The sequence below is a fragment of the Argopecten irradians genome, chromosome 9 (genome assembly GCF_041381155.1).
Source record: "Argopecten irradians isolate NY chromosome 9, Ai_NY, whole genome shotgun sequence".
Classification (NCBI taxonomy): domain Eukaryota; kingdom Metazoa; phylum Mollusca; class Bivalvia; order Pectinida; family Pectinidae; genus Argopecten; species Argopecten irradians.
In genome coordinates, this window is record NC_091142.1 from 8,988,346 (window position 1) to 9,007,921 (window position 19,576).

General features: G+C 36.2%; 1 protein-coding gene across 1 annotated transcript; it reads right to left on the minus strand.

Annotated features, from left to right (window-relative positions):
- Positions 1 to 385: 385 nt before the first annotated feature.
- Positions 386 to 19,441, minus strand: LOC138331346 (uncharacterized). Its single transcript, XM_069278907.1, has 9 exons — positions 19,259 to 19,441; positions 16,950 to 16,965; positions 10,660 to 10,710; positions 9,818 to 9,907; positions 9,474 to 9,509; positions 8,318 to 8,356; positions 7,388 to 7,420; positions 6,334 to 6,439; positions 386 to 587 (listed from the first exon to the last, which is right to left on the minus strand). The coding sequence occupies exons 1-8, from the start codon at positions 19,292 to 19,294 to the stop codon at positions 6,336 to 6,338; spliced, it is 405 nt and encodes a 134-aa protein (XP_069135008.1). The 5' UTR covers positions 19,295 to 19,441; the 3' UTR covers positions 386 to 587; positions 6,334 to 6,335.
- Positions 19,442 to 19,576: the final 135 nt, after the last annotated feature.

A 19,576-nucleotide genomic window follows, 5' to 3' on the forward strand; every position in this document is an offset into this window, starting at 1 on the left:
TCTGTCCTTATGTGATTTTGTTGACTCTATTTTACTCCGTTAATGTAACAATTTGTACAATTATTTTGATGTACTAGAATAATCCCCTTTGTTTCCTCCTTGGCAGCTTGGCATGTATTATGTATCGTAAGATTAATTAGATTTGCGAACGATTTAAGTTGGTATCTTTTTATTCGTAAAACAAATAACCGTTTTGGTAACTGAGTGCAATAGTACCTTTGATTTTAAATCGTGAAATTATATTGAAAGGTGTCGTCTGGCATGGAAACATCAAATAGCATGTAAGTTGCCATTAGAATTGATTGTATCACATCTGCGTCACCTTGTCACTGTAATTCTTCCCTTCTCATATTCAAAAACATCTCAAAGTACACTAGAACATAAATGCCATTTTATAGAAGTTTATTTATCAAAGTGCATAGTCGAAAAGGAATTGACAGTGTCTGTTTAATATGATGAATGTTTAATATTGTCAATGAATAGGTAGGCGATGAATGGTGACTTGAAGAATGAAGATATATTCTGAAGGAATGGACTGGGGACTGAGGCAACATCTCACTGTTTTGTTGATTTGTCATCAGGAGACTCTGAAAACATAACAATACCAACATAATTTAGACTTAAAAATTAATTTAGAGAAAGAAGTTTATTCGCGTGCGATTTACTTTCAGGAATATCGCGATCCAAGTAAATTCATGAAAGTTTCTATACGCGAATTAGTATCTAAATCATCTATAATGATAGGAAAGATCATTTAATTGTTAAACCCCGAATAATTATTTTTCGCTAAATTGTTTTGAAACGGAAATCACGAAATTTAATATCCGCTAAAGACAGTTGGTTTACAGTAATTATTTCATATATATGAACGTTATAACGTGTTGTATTTATATTTCACTTATAATTTGGAAATAGAATGACATTGACAGTCATTGACAGTCATATACCAACATTTACAAGACATTTAGAAGACATTGACAGACTTCGACAGACTTAGACATTTACAAGACATTAACAGACTTCGACAGACTTAGACATTTACAAGACATTTAGAAGACATTGACAGACTTAGACAGACTTAGACAGACATAAACAGACATTGACAAGACATTTACAGACATCTAAAAGACATTGACAAACATTGACAAACACTGTCAAGACATTGACAGTCATTGACAGACATTTACAAGACACTGGCAAGACATTAAGAAGATATTGACGAGACATTAACAAACGTTGACAGACAGTGGCAGTCATTGACAGTCATTGACAAGACACTGACAAGACATTAAGAAGACATTGACAAACATTGACTGTTATTGACAAACATTGACAAACATTGACAGACTTAGACAGACACAAACAAACATTGACATGACATTGACAAGACATTGACAGACATTGAAAAACATTGACAAGACATTGACAAACACGTACATTGACAAGACATCGCCAAACATTGACAAGACATTGACAGACATTGACAAACCTTGACAAACATTGACAGACATCAACAGACATTGACAAGACATTTATATATATTGGTAAATATTGACAAGACTTTGACAGACATTGACAAACATTGTCAAGACATCGACACTCATTTACAGAAATTGACAGTTATTGACAGTCATTTACAAGACACTGACAAGACATTAAGAAGACATTGACAAACATTGACTGTTATTTACAAACATTGACAAACATTGACAGACTTAGACAGACATAAACAGACGTTGACATGACATTGACAAGATAATGACAGACATTGACAAACATTAACATGACATTGGCAATATATTGACATACACGTACATTGACAAGACATCGCCAAACATTGACAAGGCATTGACAGACATTGACAAACATTGACAGACATCGACAGACATTGACAAGACATTTATATATATATTGGTAAATATTTCAAGACTTTGATAGACATTGACAAACATTCATCGGACCAATGTACTAAGATAAGCTGCTGATGTTAAAAAGATCTATTCATTTAGTTACCCCTAAACTCTCATATAAATTCTTCTAGAACTAAAGCTAGAACAGTCCATTTTTAGGTCATCTGACCCGAAGGGTCAGGATGACCTATAGTCATCATGTTTCGTCCGTCGTCGTCCGCCGTGCGCCGTGCGCCGTGCGCCGTGCGCCGTCCGCCGTGCGCCGTGCGTTAACTTTTCACATTTTGAACTTCTTCTCAAGTTCTACCAGTGCGATTAGGCTGAAACTTGCGTGAAATGATCCTGACATGGTCCCGACAAAGTGTTGTTATTTTTCGGGTCGATCCGAAATCCAAGATGGCCGCCACAGCCGCCATCTTGAAAACACATTTTGAACTTCTTCTCAAGTTCTACCGGTGCGATTTGGCTGAAACTTGCATGAAATGATCCTGACATGGTCCCGACAAAGTGTTGTTATTTTTTCGGGTCGATCCGAAATCCAAGATGGCCGCCACAGCCGCCATCTTGAAAACACATTTTGAACTTCTTCTCAAGTTCTACCGGTGCGATTTGGCTGAAACTTGCGTGAAATGATCCTGACATGGTCCCGACAAAGTGTTGTTATTTTTCGGGTCGATCCGAGATCCAAGATGGCCGCCACAGCCGCCATCTTGAAAACACATTTTGAACTTCTTCTCAAGTTCTACCAGTGCGATTTGGCTGAAACTTGCATGAAATGATCCTGACATGGTCCCGACAAAGTGTTGTTATTTTTCGGGTCGATCCGAAATCCAAGATGGCCGCCACAGCCGCCATCTTGAAAACACATTTTGAACTTCTTCTCAAGTTCTACCAGTGCGATTTGGCTGAAACTTGCATGAAATGATCCTGACATGGTCCCGACAAAGTGTTGTTATTTTTCGGGTCGATCCGAAATCCAAGATGGCCGCCACAGCCGCCATCTTGAAAACACATTTTGAACTTCTTCTCAAGTTCTACTGGTGCGATTTGGCTGAAACTTGCGTGAAATGATCCTGACATGGTCCCGACAAAGTGTTGTTATTTTTCGGGTCGATCCGAAATCCAAGATGGCCGCCACAGCCGCCATCTTGAAAACACATTTTGAACTTCTTCTCAAGTTCTACCGGTGCGATTTGGCTGAAACTTGCATGAAATGATCCTGACATGGTCCCGACAAAGTGTTGTTATTTTTTCGGGTCGATCCGAAATCCAAGATGGCCGCCACAGCCGCCATCTTGAAAACACATTTTGAACTTCTTCTCAAGTTCTACCGGTGCGATTTGGCTGAAACTTGCGTGAAATGATCCTGACATGGTCCCGACAAAGTGTTGTTATTTTTCGGGTCGATCCGAAATCCAAGATGGCCGCCACAGCCGCCATCTTGAAAACACATTTTGAACTTCTTCTCAAGTTCTACCAGTGCGATTTGGCTGAAACTTGCATGAAATGATCCTGACATGGTCCCAACAAAGTGTTGTTATTTTTCGGGTCGATCCGAAATCCAAGATGGCCGCCACAGCCGCCATCTTGAAAACACATTTTGAACTTCTTCTCAAGTTCTACCGGTGCGATTTGGCTGAAACTTGCATGAAATGATCCTGACATGGTCCCGACAAAGTGTTGGTATTTTTCGGGTCGATCCGAAATCCAAGATGGCCGCCACAGCCGCCATCTTGAAAACACATTTTGAACTTCTTCTCAAGTTCTACCGGTGCGATTTGGCTGAAACTTGCATGAAATGATCCTGACATGGTCCCGACAAAGTGTTGTTATTTTTCGGGTCGATCCGAAATCCAAGATGGCCGCCACAGCCGCCATCTTGAAAACACATTTTGAACTTCTTCTCAAGTTCTACCGGTGCGATTTGGCTGAAACTTGCATGAAATGATCCTGACATGGTCCCGACAAAGTGTTGTTATTTTTTCGGGTCGATCCGAAATCCAAGATGGCCGCCACAGCCGCCATCTTGAAAACACATTTTGAACTTCTTCTCAAGTTCTACCGGTGCGATTTGGCTGAAACTTGCGTGAAATGATCCTGACATGGTCCCGACAAAGTGTTGTTATTTTTTCGGGTCGATCCGAGATCCAAGATGGCCGCCACAGCCGCCATCTTGAAAACACATTTTGAACTTCTTCTCAAGTTCTACCAGTGCGATTTGGCTGAAACTTGCATGAAATGATCCTGACATGGTCCCGACAAAGTGTTGTTATTTTTCGGGTCGATCCGAAATCCAAGATGGCCGCCACAGCCGCCATCTTGAAAACACATTTTGAACTTCTTCTCAAGTTCTACCAGTGCGATTTGGCTGAAACTTGCATGAAATGATCCTGACATGGTCCCGACAAAGTGTTGTTATTTTTCGGGTCGATCCGAAATCCAAGATGGCCGCCACAGCCGCCATCTTGAAAACACATTTTGAACTTCTTCTCAAGTTCTACTGGTGCGATTTGGCTGAAACTTGCGTGAAATGATCCTGACATGGTCCCGACAAAGTGTTGTTATTTTTCGGGTCGATCCGAAATCCAAGATGGCCGCCACAGCCGCCATCTTGAAAACACATTTTGAACTTCTTCTCAAGTTCTACCGGTGCGATTTGGCTGAAACTTGCATGAAATGATCCTGACATGGTCCCGACAAAGTGTTGTTATTTTTTCGGGTCGATCCGAAATCCAAGATGGCCGCCACAGCCGCCATCTTGAAAACACATTTTGAACTTCTTCTCAAGTTCTACCGGTGCGATTTGGCTGAAACTTGCGTGAAATGATCCTGACATGGTCCCGACAAAGTGTTGTTATTTTTCGGGTCGATCCGAAATCCAAGATGGCCGCCACAGCCGCCATCTTGAAAACACATTTTGAACTTCTTCTCAAGTTCTACCAGTGCGATTTGGCTGAAACTTGCATGAAATGATCCTGACATGGTCCCAACAAAGTGTTGTTATTTTTCGGGTCGATCCGAAATCCAAGATGGCCGCCACAGCCGCCATCTTGAAAACACATTTTGAACTTCTTCTCAAGTTCTACCGGTGCGATTTGGCTGAAACTTGCATGAAATGATCCTGACATGGTCCCGACAAAGTGTTGGTATTTTTCGGGTCGATCCGAAATCCAAGATGGCCGCCACAGCCGCCATCTTGAAAACACATTTTGAACTTCTTCTCAAGTTCTACCGGTGCGATTTGGCTGAAACTTGCATGAAATGATCCTGACATGGTCCCGACAAAGTGTTGTTATTTTTTCGGGTCGATCCGAAATCCAAGATGGCCGCCACAGCCGCCATCTTGAAAACACATTTTGAACTTCTTCTCAAGTTCTACCGGTGCGATTTGGCTGAAACTTGCGTGAAATGATCCTGACATGGTCCCGACAAAGTGTTGTTATTTTTCGGGTCGATCCGAGATCCAAGATGGCCGCCACAGCCGCCATCTTGAAAACACATTTTGAACTTCTTCTCAAGTTCTACCAGTGCGATTTGGCTGAAACTTGCATGAAATGATCCTGACATGGTCCCGACAAAGTGTTGTTATTTTTCGGGTCGATCCGAAATCCAAGATGGCCGCCACAGCCGCCATCTTGAAAACACATTTTGAACTTCTTCTCAAGTTCTACCAGTGCGATTTGGCTGAAACTTGCATGAAATGATCCTGACATGGTCCCGACAAAGTGTTGTTATTTTTCGGGTCGATCCGAAATCCAAGATGGCCGCCACAGCCGCCATCTTGAAAACACATTTTGAACTTCTTCTCAAGTTCTACTGGTGCGATTTGGCTGAAACTTGCGTGAAATGATCCTGACATGGTCCCGACAAAGTGTTGTTATTTTTCGGGTCGATCCGAAATCCAAGATGGCCGCCACAGCCGCCATCTTGAAAACACATTTTGAACTTCTTCTCAAGTTCTACCGGTGCGATTTGGCTGAAACTTGAGTGAAATGATCCTGACATGGTCCCGACAAAGTGTTGTTATTTTTCGGGTTGATCCAAAATCCAAGATGGCCGCCACAGCCGCCATCTTGAAAACACATTTTGAACTTCTTCTCAAGTTCTGCCGGTGCGATTTGGCTGAAACTTGCATGAAATGATCCTGATATGGTCCAGACAAAGTATTGTTACATCTAGATCTGGTTGATCCCAAATCGAAGATGACTACCATGACACTATATATATCTAATTAATTTCCTATATGTTAAGGTCCTTGGGCCTCTTGTTTGAAATAAAATTTGTTGAAAGAAATTGAAAATGATCCTGACATGGTCCTGACAAAGGGACACCATATATAATTAATTTTACTATGGCCAAGGTAGTCAGATGACCGTTAAGGCCCTTTGGGCCTCTTGTAAAATCTAAGATGAATAATCTATACCTTTACGGCTCCAGGTCGTCCACGGCGTCCACAACGTCCATATTTCCTCCCAGAACTTGGTATTCCCTGGGTATTTCACGGCCGGGAAAGAAACGACGGAAAGACACTGAGAAATAAGTTATATTTGGAGTTTAGAATCGCATCGGGTTTATAGAAATCTTAAGTTAATATAGTGTAGTCATTACTTTATAAATTATTCATTATTTCTTGATGAATCATTGGGCCCAGTTTCATGAACATTCCTTTACTTGAAGGAATTCCTTAACTTAAAGTTCCCCATAGTAAAGCACAACAGAAGTTAAGGGAAAATCTTAAGTTAATCATAAGGAACTCCCTTAACATTTGTAATGCTTCCCTATGGAGAATTTAAATTAAGGAATTCCTTAAAGTTAAGGAATGTTCATGAAATTGGGTCCAGTTATATTTCATCGTGTGGGATGAAAAATAAAGAGATTTTCAACTCACGAGATGAAAATACAACTATTAGTCATAAAAAAACAGGGAATATTCTAATTTTTTTAACATTTTTACGTCTCTGTCCTAGGGATATATTATAGTATACATGTATTTCAATCAGTCTTGATACATTGTAACTATTTACTCCAACTTTATTTATTTCCCGCTTACTTATTGATTTCCACACATGGGAAATTAGTATAAAATAACCAAATGCACGTAAAAAAATGGAAAATTGCACATACTATTTTATTTCTTGGTTTGATATTTACTTAAAAGACAAGTCCCCCCCCCCTCCCCCGTCAAAATGATATTTTCAGTGTAAATACTGTGTTCTGATTGGTCAATATTCAGTGAAAATATCAAAACTGACGACTCTCTCCGATGAAAAATACCACAATTTTTCACCATAAAAAGCGTTAACATTATTTACATTAAGTTCTATTTTAATGAGACTTCTAGGTCTTGGTTTTAAGATTTTACTATTTGCCATTTGTTTTGAGCAATTAAACAGCGAGTTTATTACATTGTGTTATCAACAAAGCCTCAAACTCAGTTTTAAATCGAACATAAACAATCAATTACAGTCTTAGCTTACCTCTGACGCCCTCAGGACCTCTCGGGTCTGAAACTGGAATTGGAGGAGATACCATTAGATACGTTATGAAAACAACTAAATCCAAAGATGGATATAATAATAAGTAAGTAATATAAGGTAAGATTTTATCCTTGCCAAACATGAAAGAAAGAAAACAATCATATCACTTTTAGTCTTTATACTCTCTTTAATCATTGCATATTTTAAACATACAAATTTTAGCACAATTGCGGAAATCGAAAAAATGGAAATTACGACATGTATAATTAATTATGTATTCGTGCGAATAATAATTAGCACATTTCCGCGGTTCAAGACCAAACATACCCTTTTATAAAAATAGTGCTGTACATGAATTTGCGTTTCAAAGACGATGCGAAACGCGCTAAAATAAAACTACCACTAAAATAGATAAGCGATAATATAGAACTATCACCAAAATATGTAACTGATAAATTATGATACGTATAAATAATTATGTATAAGTGCGAATAATAATTAGTGCAGTTCCGTGGTTCCAGACCAGACATATCCTTATACAAAAAATAGTGCTAGGCATGAATTTGCGTTTCAAAGACATGCGAAATGAGCTAAAATAGAACTACCCCTAAAATAATATTAGTAACCGATAAAATAGAACTACCACTAAAATCAGTAAGCGATAAAATAGAACTACAACTAACATAAACTAAGCGTTAAAATGGAACTACCACTAAAATAAGTAACCGATAAAATAAAAATACCATTTAAAATAAGTAAGCGATGAAATAGAACTACCACTAAAATTAGTAAGCGATAAAATAGAACTACCGCTAAAATAAATAAGCGATAAAATAGAACTACCACTAAAATAAGTAAGCGATAAAACTGAACTACCACTAAAATAAGTAATCGCTAAAATGAGTACATTTACAGTATCTAAGAACTCACATGTGTGGTGCTCGGGTCCTGCATTAATCAACTGTTGAGCTGCAAACACAGAAACAGATATTCTATCATACATTCTTTCAAATTTGCCATTACTTGTAATAAAACATTGTTAGATATGTATTATGATTATCTAACATATATATTAATTCAAGTGCAATGGCTACTTATCAAAATATAATTTATATACAATTGCCAACATTTCATTAATCCAATCGATACATAGAGCATCTATTGGAGGGTATTCAATATTTAGGATTTTATATAATTCATTTCTCATAAGCCATACATACAGGTATATCATGTCTGAGACTGCATTACATGGGCCCAGTTTCATGAACATTCCTTCATTTTCAGGAATTCCTTAATTTAAGATTCTCCATACGAAAGCCTTACAGATTTTAAAGAAGGTCCCTTAACTTAAGTTTGTTTCCATAACCTCTGTAGTGCTTATGTTCATGAAACTGGGCCATGGTAACCCATGCTATACAGGTCATGGCATCTACAAAACTTCTTCCTGGGCTGTAACGACAGCGCAATGTTTATATATGGTTTTCGATTCCCAGTCCCGATGTTATAGAACTTATGGGTTATTTTTTTACTAAAATGCTAGGGTATATGTAAATAATAACGTCGAGGTGTGAAAAGAAAATCCTCTTTTATATGTGAATATTCATTCTGCTTTTGGGATCACACAAAATGTAAAACCTCGGGCAAGTCTCGGGTATTTATGAGACCCTCAGGCACAGAACATCAACATCTTTTTATGTTTACATTTTCATTTCCATTATGTAACTTTACCAAGCACAGTTGGCATACATCAGTTTATGAACCGCAATCCGCTTATTATGACATCATTATCACTGTGATGTCACACTTGTCGTGCCAGCGATCACCGAAAATGGCTGTTCTGTCTTTGACGATAATGAATCGTTTCTTCGTTATAGATGCAAAATATCCTGGGATGTCATCATAATATCGTTATCAAATGTAAATATAAGAATTGAACGTCTTTCAGTTGGCATTCATAGCCAATATGAATGCCAACTGAAAGACGTTCAATGCTTGAATGAAAGAAAAACATGTGTAGTCTCCTTCCTTAAACTAGCTTAGGAATACATTCAAGATCGACTATATTAGATTATAAAAGAAAACTTACGGTCATCTGGATTAATGGGGGCACCTTCCACAAACGCTGCCAAATACAAAAAAAAGTTTTACAAAATTGTTTTCCCTTTACAAAAAAAAGTTTTACAAAATTGTTTTCCCTTTAACACAATTATCTTGCCATCCTTATACAATGAGAAATCAGTAGTAAAAGAAAACAAAAAATTACAAAATCTAATAACATTTTGGTCTAGTATTCAAAAGTCTACGAATCTACTAAAATTTAAGTCACCATATTGAATATCAGTCTGAAAACAGTGAAAATTTCGGAGCAGGTGACACCATGGTAAACTAATAACAGGACCCATGTTGCGGTACCAATAAACGGATAATTACCATTTAAAGGCACGTCTGGATAAATCAGGAGCTCCTCGGGAATTTGGTGTCCAGGAGCAGCCGCTTCCGACATTCCTGGGAACTTCGGAACTGACATAGGAAAGAAAGGTTACCATGAATCGTATGTCTATACAGACGATCGCTTTAATGCGTACTACCTACGCTTTCACTTTGCACTTAACCTTTACACGTCGTGACCAACCAACGGTCAATATTATCGAAATGTAAATAACAGTATCATCCCTGGTAGCTTCGGAACTGACATACAAAAGAAATTGGTTACTATACAGACGATCATTTCAATACGTGCTACCTACGCTATCTCCATGCACTTAACCTTCACATGTCGATTTTTCAACAGTCAATATATCGAAATGTAAATATATTCTAATAGTATCATCCCTGGTAGCTTTGGAACTATACAGACGAGGTTAAGTGTGAAGAACAACAGATTGTGTTTTTATAAACAACGGATTGTGTTTTTATAAACAGCAGATTATGTTTTATAAACAACAATTTGTTTTTTATAAACTACAATTTTTTTTATAAACAACATATTTTGTTTTATAAACAACAGATTGTGTTTTATAAATAAAAGATTGTGTTTTTATAAACAACAGTTGTGTTTTATAAACAACATATTTTTAAACAAAAGATTTTTTTATATTATTGTCACTATTGCTCCTTTTAACTAACTACGAATGTTTCTATATGAAAATCTATATCAAAGCCCCAATCCATGAAAGAAAGTACACCCTACCAGACTCCTTGCCTGATTTGCTTGGTCTCACCCTCTAACCTTAAATCCTTAATCCGCCCCTGTACACACGAACGTTACTTACATCGACTGTTGTCATATCCGGGAGGTCCAGGAGGGCCCTGCTGAGCATTACCTAAGTAAAAAAACGTTTAGTGTTGACAATTTGAAACAGCAGAGAGGCGAATGTCTTTTGATATCATGGTATTCGAAGGTGCAATTTGGTATGCGACATGGCGACATTCAGTCATTCAAATCCGCGTACTTTGAACACCGAGGTGGTGTTTTCTGCCTGAAAATCTCGTGGTGTTTCTGAAGTAGTTTTTGTTAACTAAATGAAAACAGTAACAGTAAACATTTCCTGTATTTTAGAAGTTTTAGAATCTGCAATAATCTGTCACCGAAACCCAATACTTAGTTTTGCGTAAAGAATAAACTAGACATCATGGACTTTTCACTCACGATTGGTTCTTGAAGCAGAGTTTCGAAGCCATATTTGCATCGCACACACCTTCGCATTCCAAAACACGTTCGACCCTGAACAAGAATAGTCATGAAACATATCCGAACTCGCATTGCTCGAAAAGTCTTTTTATTTCGATGTAAGTCTATTATTTCGACAGGATATTCAAATCTAAACCTTCGGATTAACAACACATAGTGCATATGAATACATTATGGTTTAATAATTAGATAATTTCTCAGAAACACAAGTGACAAAGGATGGCAGTTTTATGACTCGTTTCCTATCCGGGTCTCGAACTCGTGATCTAAGGCACCCGATCGCCCAGCCACGACGGTAACATCTACATGTAAATACAAATAATCATCCCAACGTGCACTTATGTACATTACAAAAACTTGGAGACATTCCAGCAAATTATTGACGGTGATTAATTACGTCATTGATAAAACGTTCATTTTTCACTAAATGTACAAATTCCATTAAGTGTTCTCTATCAATATCGGGACTTAAAAATCATGTTTGTACACGTGATTCATCTTCGAAAATAATAAGTGTGGTTCCTCGGACCAATTAAGATTTTTCTCATCATCACATAAAATATGGCTCTCGTGACGAATCTCGACTGTCCTCTTAAGCTATCATGTATTTCATAAATCATCTCTGACTAAGTAAATGAGTAAATTTTACATTTTTTTCTTTTATATCATAGATATTAGCATACTCAATGGGAATAGACAAGTATTGGCACACAAAATGCTTAGATATTGTTTATATAACTCATTTTATCCTTGTCACAAACTATGCTGTTAATTATTTACGTTACCAACAAATAAAATCATGTACACAATTGATATATTATCAAATGTCCACGGTTTTTTTTCGTGATAATGAACTTCAATATGTATACTAACTTTTACCTTTATGACATGGACACATCCATTAACAATTAAATGGACAGGTGCGATCTAATCTTTTAAATATACATGTTAATCAACGATATCAACAGATACGTTACTACTATGTACTTGATTATATAAGATGCCACTTCCCCACAGAGATAAATTCACATCACAGTTTAAAAATTATATAATACTAAGTGTAACAATGTTTGTGGTTTGGTCGACAAGTCACACTGTGTCATTTAAATGATGAGAGGGGTTAGTGTTGGTCAGTACGATATCGACAGATACGTTATGGAAAAATACCCATATCGACAGAAATTCTCACGCTTGTCATAAAACATTCGAAATTAGAGAAGTGAAACCGCTGAAAAGTACATTTTCTTTGATGCATTTTGACGAATTTATGAAACAGAAAAACATAATAACCCTGTCAGATTTCTACAGTCATATATTAAGTATGTTGTAACATATACGTTACTGTTTAAAGCAGGATTTTAATGTCCTATACAGTAATATGTGACATGTACTTATGCAGATATAAGTATGGTTTGATAATAAGGAAAAATATAGAAACAAAATACTTTGGTACTATTTTTATATGAAACTATTTGAACACACTTATGAATCATACAAACCAATATTCACAAATGAACTTTTCATAACTGCAATTGATAAAGACAAGTTGCTTTCGAGACGGACAAATGGTTTGAATGGAAAGAAAAGTCCAAAACCAAAGCAAAAATTCAGTTAGAGTGTATATTTTGTGGCATTTCTAATGAAAAACCTCAATTTAGTTCATTTCAACAAAGTCACGTATCTGTTATTTACCAAAATATGATGGTTGACTGTAACAATTATAACTTTTATATGAGTAAAGATAGGAGCCAGCACTTTTGGATCAAAAAAGTAGAGATATTTGCCAAACAAATGACAATACATAAGAACTTTGTTTTCAATTTTTATATTTTATGTTTTTATTTCAGAAAACATGCAAATTAGTGGAGAATGAACGAAAAACGAAGTTATTTCCTAATATCATTAAAACAAAATAGGAAATTTGTGATTTGTTACTATGGATAACACCTGGAGCATATTAATTAGAAACACCTAACAGTCTAATAGATTGGATAGCCACGATTGACTGATTAACAATTAATGTCCACACATTTCTTCCAAATAAGAATAAAAATAGTAAAATATTCAAATCTGAATCCCATATACCATTATTTCGCCCAGATAATATTTAACATCGGAATCCCAATAAATTTGCCTCATATCCAATCATTTCGCCAAGATTTTTTTTTTACATCGGAATCGCAATTAATCTGCCTAATATCCAATTATTTCGCCCAAATAAATACAATTTTTACACCGCAATCCCAATTAATCTGCATGATAAAAAATATGCTATTGATCCGCCTAGTTACTATGTTTTGCATATATGACTGGCGGAACATCCATTTAAGATCTAGCCTAACCAAATACAGAATATTGCCGATATTGCGGATTGTGAAAGAAAATTTGAATGCTTGAGACACGCAGACTGGCATTCGGATTTTTAGATCTCGAATATCGACAGATAAACGTTTCTACTAAATATTTTCCTACTGTTTTATTATAGAAAACGAAGGATGCCGCAACCACTTGACCGTGTGCCCATACAAAAATATGCATGACGGTAGCAATTGAACGACAGCAACAATATAAAACAGATTAGGTCGAGACTGAGGATGATCTAAAATATTTATATATTAATGGGACCAGTCTCTGGAGCTTGTACCAAATGGACAGTCTAAATACTAAGATAATTACTATGCTATAACGGGCCCCATCAGACATGAAGAGACATCAGGAAAGCATCTTCTAAGGGATATTTATGCGAGAGACGCCAGTGAATATCTGACCCACGCGAAAGTTCTGCACGAAATGACTGATGCAGTCGATTGTCTTGCTAGTTTAAATGAATGGTCGGTATTTTATTATCCAACATCATACAAAGCTCTTACGAATATTCTTCTCAAACGAGAAATCAGCACGAAGCAAGCGACCGAAAGCATTCTTCTAAAAAAAAAATGAAAAAAAATATATAAAAAAATGAAAGAGCTATCGCAACTTATCCAGAATTATTTGAAAGGGGTTTGGAAATTGTATTGACAGAAAATGATGAAAACTTCGGAAGCTCGGTCCCAGCCAAGGTTTTTAAAATTTATCGTTTACGTCAGTCGATTTATTTACGTTTGGCATCACATTACATTTTTTAAAACACGTGAACGATTTTCAAGCTCATTCATATACACAATACGGTGGCATATATCTGTCATCACATAGCGAGGTAATAAGTCGACTTAGCGAGGTTATAAGTCGACTTAGCGAGGTTATAAGTCGACTTAGCGAGATAATAAGTCGACCTAACGAGGTAATAGTTGACTTAGCGAAATAATAATCGACATAACAAGATTTTTTTAATCAAAACATTTCTCTCTCCCCTTTTCTCCGTTTAGTTTCCCCTGAACTTTTTTGATGTACGGATCAAACACAGAACTAAAAATCTTTAATACTTGATGTAAAGACCCAGGCTTTGCAGTAGTATAGAGAAAATATACAACAAAAGTGGAACGTGCACTTAATAGTGAAGTCGCTGCGTACAAACATTTTGATCTACATTTTATAACGTATATGTAATGCGTAAAGTACTTGACCGCAGACCGCAGACTTCGACCTAGTTATAAACCGGTGGGTTAAAAACGAATGTTTATACATTCTCTACTACGTGTTCTGACAATAAGTTTAAATTGAGGGTGAAATGCAGAAAATTTTGCCGACATCTGCAGGTAGAATAAAAATTCCGTTTGGTTTTTAACTAATGTCTATCAACTCTTGTCTAGTTCGTAGTGTTATATTGCTAGAACATACTGCCAAGAACATATTCCGTCTTTGTATATTATAGAGTTATCTGCCCTTGTGGGTAGGTATTATTTGTGCCGTCATGTGTTTGTGAGTGTAATGGCATATTTTTTATGAAAAAAAGACGTGAATTTCGCTCACAAAATAATGACATCACAATGGAGGCCTACCTGCAAGGAAGGTAACTCTGTAATACGCAAAGACTGAATACAGATAACAGGGGAACCAAACGTTCCTGAGTGTTGAGCGCGAAATAACATTGCAATGGCTGGGCTAGTGAATCAGAATACAGAGGATTATTTTACAGGAATGAATATTCTCCCTTGACCCCACCTCACTTTTGACTTTTTGTTGAGCGCTCGCCTCTGTGAGGGAGGTTTGAGTTCTGTCCCCTAGCCAAGACACACCATAATCTATAAATGTGGTAGTTTCTGCTCCTGCTTAGCGCTCAGCACTAAGCAGAGTGGGACGACTGGTTCGCCCGTTGTCAGTATAATGTGACCGGGTGGGGTGTGCTGCTTGGTATCTTCGGCGGCATGCTTCAGTGATATAGTACTTGTAAAAGGGCAACAGTTTCACTATACAAGACACAACACGAATATACCACAGTCTCCCAAAACACACACCGGCACTTCATACACGCTACACACTACATACATGGGAGGCCGTCCGCACATGACCCTGGCTGTTAATAGGACGTTAATTTAATCAAACAAACGAATAAAGATTAACTTAACACGCCAGTCGTTTTCAAGATGGACAAAGTATTTTTATGTTAATGATAAAAGGGCTGTAACCGATACAATATATATCCCGATATCATGAATTATGAATAAAGGTATATGGTTTGAACAATGCTTTTAATTGTGGGCATTTGATACCGACACATTCAATGTTAGCTACAATTGAAATCAAAGTAACTTCGGGAAATGTGAATTGTGTATAAAGCCTTATCTTTATTTAGATTAGATCATGACGGAACATCTTCGCGAAGCGTGAACTGAATTAGAAGTAATGGGGTCTTGCACTGGTTTGTATTCATACACCATTGCGTTTACGCTAATTTATATGCAATATTGACAATAGAGGGGCGAATAAAATATAACTCGATGATGGTAAGGCATCACGATAGATTTTCTCCGCACGAATTAAAAGAACCGAAACTGTTCTTTAATTGACAATGTGTGTTTGAGTGCGGTATTATATTTCTAAGTTACGAGAATTTGAAAGTATGACCAATATTCATTGTTTCAAACGCAGGAAAGTGTTACAATTACCGCAGGAATACGAGTGACGATAACTAGAACTATTCAATTAAAGTATTCTCGCTAATTATATAAGTTATGCGAGAATGAATAGCAATAAATCTTCTGCGTCTGGTTTTTTCTAATGCAGGGTCATCAACGAGATTCGATGTTTCACAAATTCGCTCCGTTACATTCCGAAATTTACACCACACATACTTTGGGAGACCAATCTAATTAAAATTAGACTTGTAATTCTGCTCCACTACGATACTCTACGTTACGCATGTATCGGAGCTGCGTAACGTATAGAGTATCGTACAAGTCTAATTTTAATTAGATTGTGTCGTAGACGTATTAAACATAGTGTGTGCCAAAGTTTATCAACATTTTGAGAATTTTAAGACATTTAACATCTTTTTTATCAATAATACTAAAGTATATAAGGAAATCAATATTAAACCTGTTTAAAATAACAACTTTTTCGTGTTTTACATTTGCAACAACAAATAATAACTAAAACTAAATTTTGGCAGAATTGCCAAAACCAAATGATGCATAACCATTGTGATTACACAATTTCCAATAACTAAAACAGGTCTACAGCCTCATTTCACAGGATGCACCTATCAGTATAAATAATTACAGTGACTTTTAGACACATTCCACCTAGACCCATACTAAATATCAAAAGCAATGAGTTACATTTCGTGTAAGGTTTGCATTGTCACTAATGTTTACGTTTTGAATAGCTTCACTCAATCAAAAGGAGTATGAAGCAAACCCCACGGACCGAATTTTTAGACTAGTTATCGTATATGTATTTGCACAAAGGAATGGTGACCTTAAATATACTCACCGACAGCAATTAACGTCTGAAAAATAATAATGTAAGTAAAAAATTTAAATGAAACAAGAAAATCAATTACTAGTTTGTATAGAAATATAGCAATAAATGGAAATAGGTCATAGTTACTCATAAACATTACATTGCTAACCAGCAATCATTAATTGCGAACTGTCATATAATTAAATTACCGCTGCATAGAAGATTAAAGTACAGGAGTTTGACGTTCTGTCAATAATATATAGTATACATATATAAAAAATACTCCTATATACTATATAAAAACGTGTTTTTATATATTATATAGGGGTATTTTTTTTATATATTTGTACTATATATTATTGACAGAACGTCAAACTCCTATGATTAAAGGTATATGTGCCATGATTTTCGCACTCACGAATCAAGAAGAGGTTTTAATATGCTATTCACCATAAATGTTACCAACATTTTAAGAATTACAATACTTACAATGCATAGGTTTTAACTAAACAAACACAAATAAGAGCTAAAAATGATTTTTTTTGCGGTACTACCAAAAATCATTATATAACATCTACAGTGCAGTGAAATGAAATGAGTACATATGGTCAGACAATGAAGCCAGGTTGCGGTCTACAATTCTATTTCCATTTTTACAGTCTTATTAGTAATTGTAAAGTGATTTCTGCAGGTATGTTTACAACTAAACATACATAAAGCATACAAAGTAAGATTTTACAGTGTATATATTCAGTGTTGTAAATAAGATTTATAAGGTATGATTTTTACAGCTTAATTCATCATTATGGTTTTAAATAGATTACTGAAGAAAGCTAACGTGTGAAAATTTCTCCCAGTTAAAGCACATATAACTTTAATGTTATTAATATGCTCAATGTAAGATCAGCTCTTTGCAGTATTTGCACTGGCAGTTAACCTATGACAATCAATGCTTATACCAAAGACGTCCCCATACAAAACATTGAATATTTGGGACAGAGTTTGTTTTCCAATCACAAATATCTAAGGTTTTGTTATACATATATTAGGAAAAGAATAAAATGTTTAAAATAAAGGGAGAGTTCAAAAGATCTTGCTTTGAAACGTATTTGCAAACATATAATTTCTATAAAAATGTTACGCATTTAAGCTTACAGAGAAATATGTTTGCTGTGTTTGTTATTTTGATTTTGTTTGGTTATGATTTGGACGTTAGTTGGGCTTTTTGGTCAGTATTGCTAATATAGTATTGACAGTTGATAGGGTCGGTGATAGCTGTATTATGTATCTAATCTGGGCCCAGTTTCACGAACATTGTTGACCTTAAAGGAATTCCTTAACATAAATGTCCCCATAGAAAAGCATTTCAAAAGTTGGACAAAATCTTAAATTAAGGAGCGTCCTTTAAAATTTATGATTTCCTATTGATAATTTTAAGTTAAGGGATTCCTTAAACTAAGGAATAATCGTGAAACTGGGCCCAGATAAAAATCTAGGCCATTATTCATTATGACAAAATTCAACATGGAAACGTTCGGATGATCTTAAAATATCTGTCAGAATCATTATTTATCAATTATTTTACTGAAAGAACATACAAAAATATGTAGTTTTATTTATTACACCATGCTGTGACAAAATGTTTTTTTCAGCAACTTTTTTTCGCGGGAGATCCAATTTCGCGATCCAATAAAATTTGCGAAAGTACATGATCGTCTCCGCGAATTACGATTTAATTATTTTTATTTCATTGATTATTTTTTTATCTGCGAATTTTAATCTTCGCGAACTTGTTTTGAAATGAAAATCGCGAAATTTAATAGCCACAAAAGAAAGTTGGTTTACAGTAATCATAACATGACCCCGAATGAGATGTTGTCCGATCCTCTATGAATCAAATGCTGCAAGTTTCACGTCTGCGCAGAAGACAGGCAATGACATTTTCCTTCCAGACCTAATAGCAATAGCATTTTCTATATTTTTGTAATAGAGACTTAGGTGCAATTGAGTGTTAATCAGCTTTCTTTCGCAGCTATTGGATATGTCGCGATTTCCCTTTCAAAACATGTTTGCGAAGATAAACATTGTCGGCTTTAAAAACTGAATGGAAATTCCTATTAATATAAGTGATATTACTTGGATCTCGAAATGCCCGGGAGATAAAGTTGACAGTATCATCCCGCAACGTAAATATGACTTTTAAAACGTTATTATTATAATTAGCAAAGAGGACTCGATATCAGTAACTTAAAACATTATTCAATCTGGACAAAACACCACACAGAAAATATGGAACAAATAATTAGTCCGACACAACAATGTAAAAATAGCCTACTCACCACCACTACAGCTAAACACCCAAAGTTCAGCAACATTTTAGACGCTGTCCCGTTGATTCGCGTTGCACACTTTTATCCGCCAAATCCCAACAACAACTGCCAGAATGTTCCACTATTATACAACTAAGCTGGCTATTTAACCTTTTCCGATGAAAGTATATACTGTAAGTAGGTTTAACACTTCCGTCAGTGTAAGTGACCTGTCTACAAGGGTAATAACTTCCTAATGGAGTTAGAAAACAATGTGCGTCTGTGGTAGTCGTTTAATAACAGGACGCTGGCCCACTTGATGTCAGTATCACATGATAGCACGCAAGA

Coding starts and splice junctions, on each gene's coding strand:
- LOC138331346 (XM_069278907.1), bottom strand. CDS start 19,294: ATGTTGCTGAACTTTGGGTGTTTAGCTGTAGTGGTG. Junction 8,357..9,473: donor CCCCATTAATCCAGATGACC/GTAAGTTTTCTT, acceptor CTGTGTTTGCAG/CTCAACAGTTGATTAATGCA. Junction 6,440..7,387: donor AGGTCCTGAGGGCGTCAGAG/GTAAGCTAAGAC, acceptor CTTATTTCTCAG/TGTCTTTCCGTCGTTTCTTT.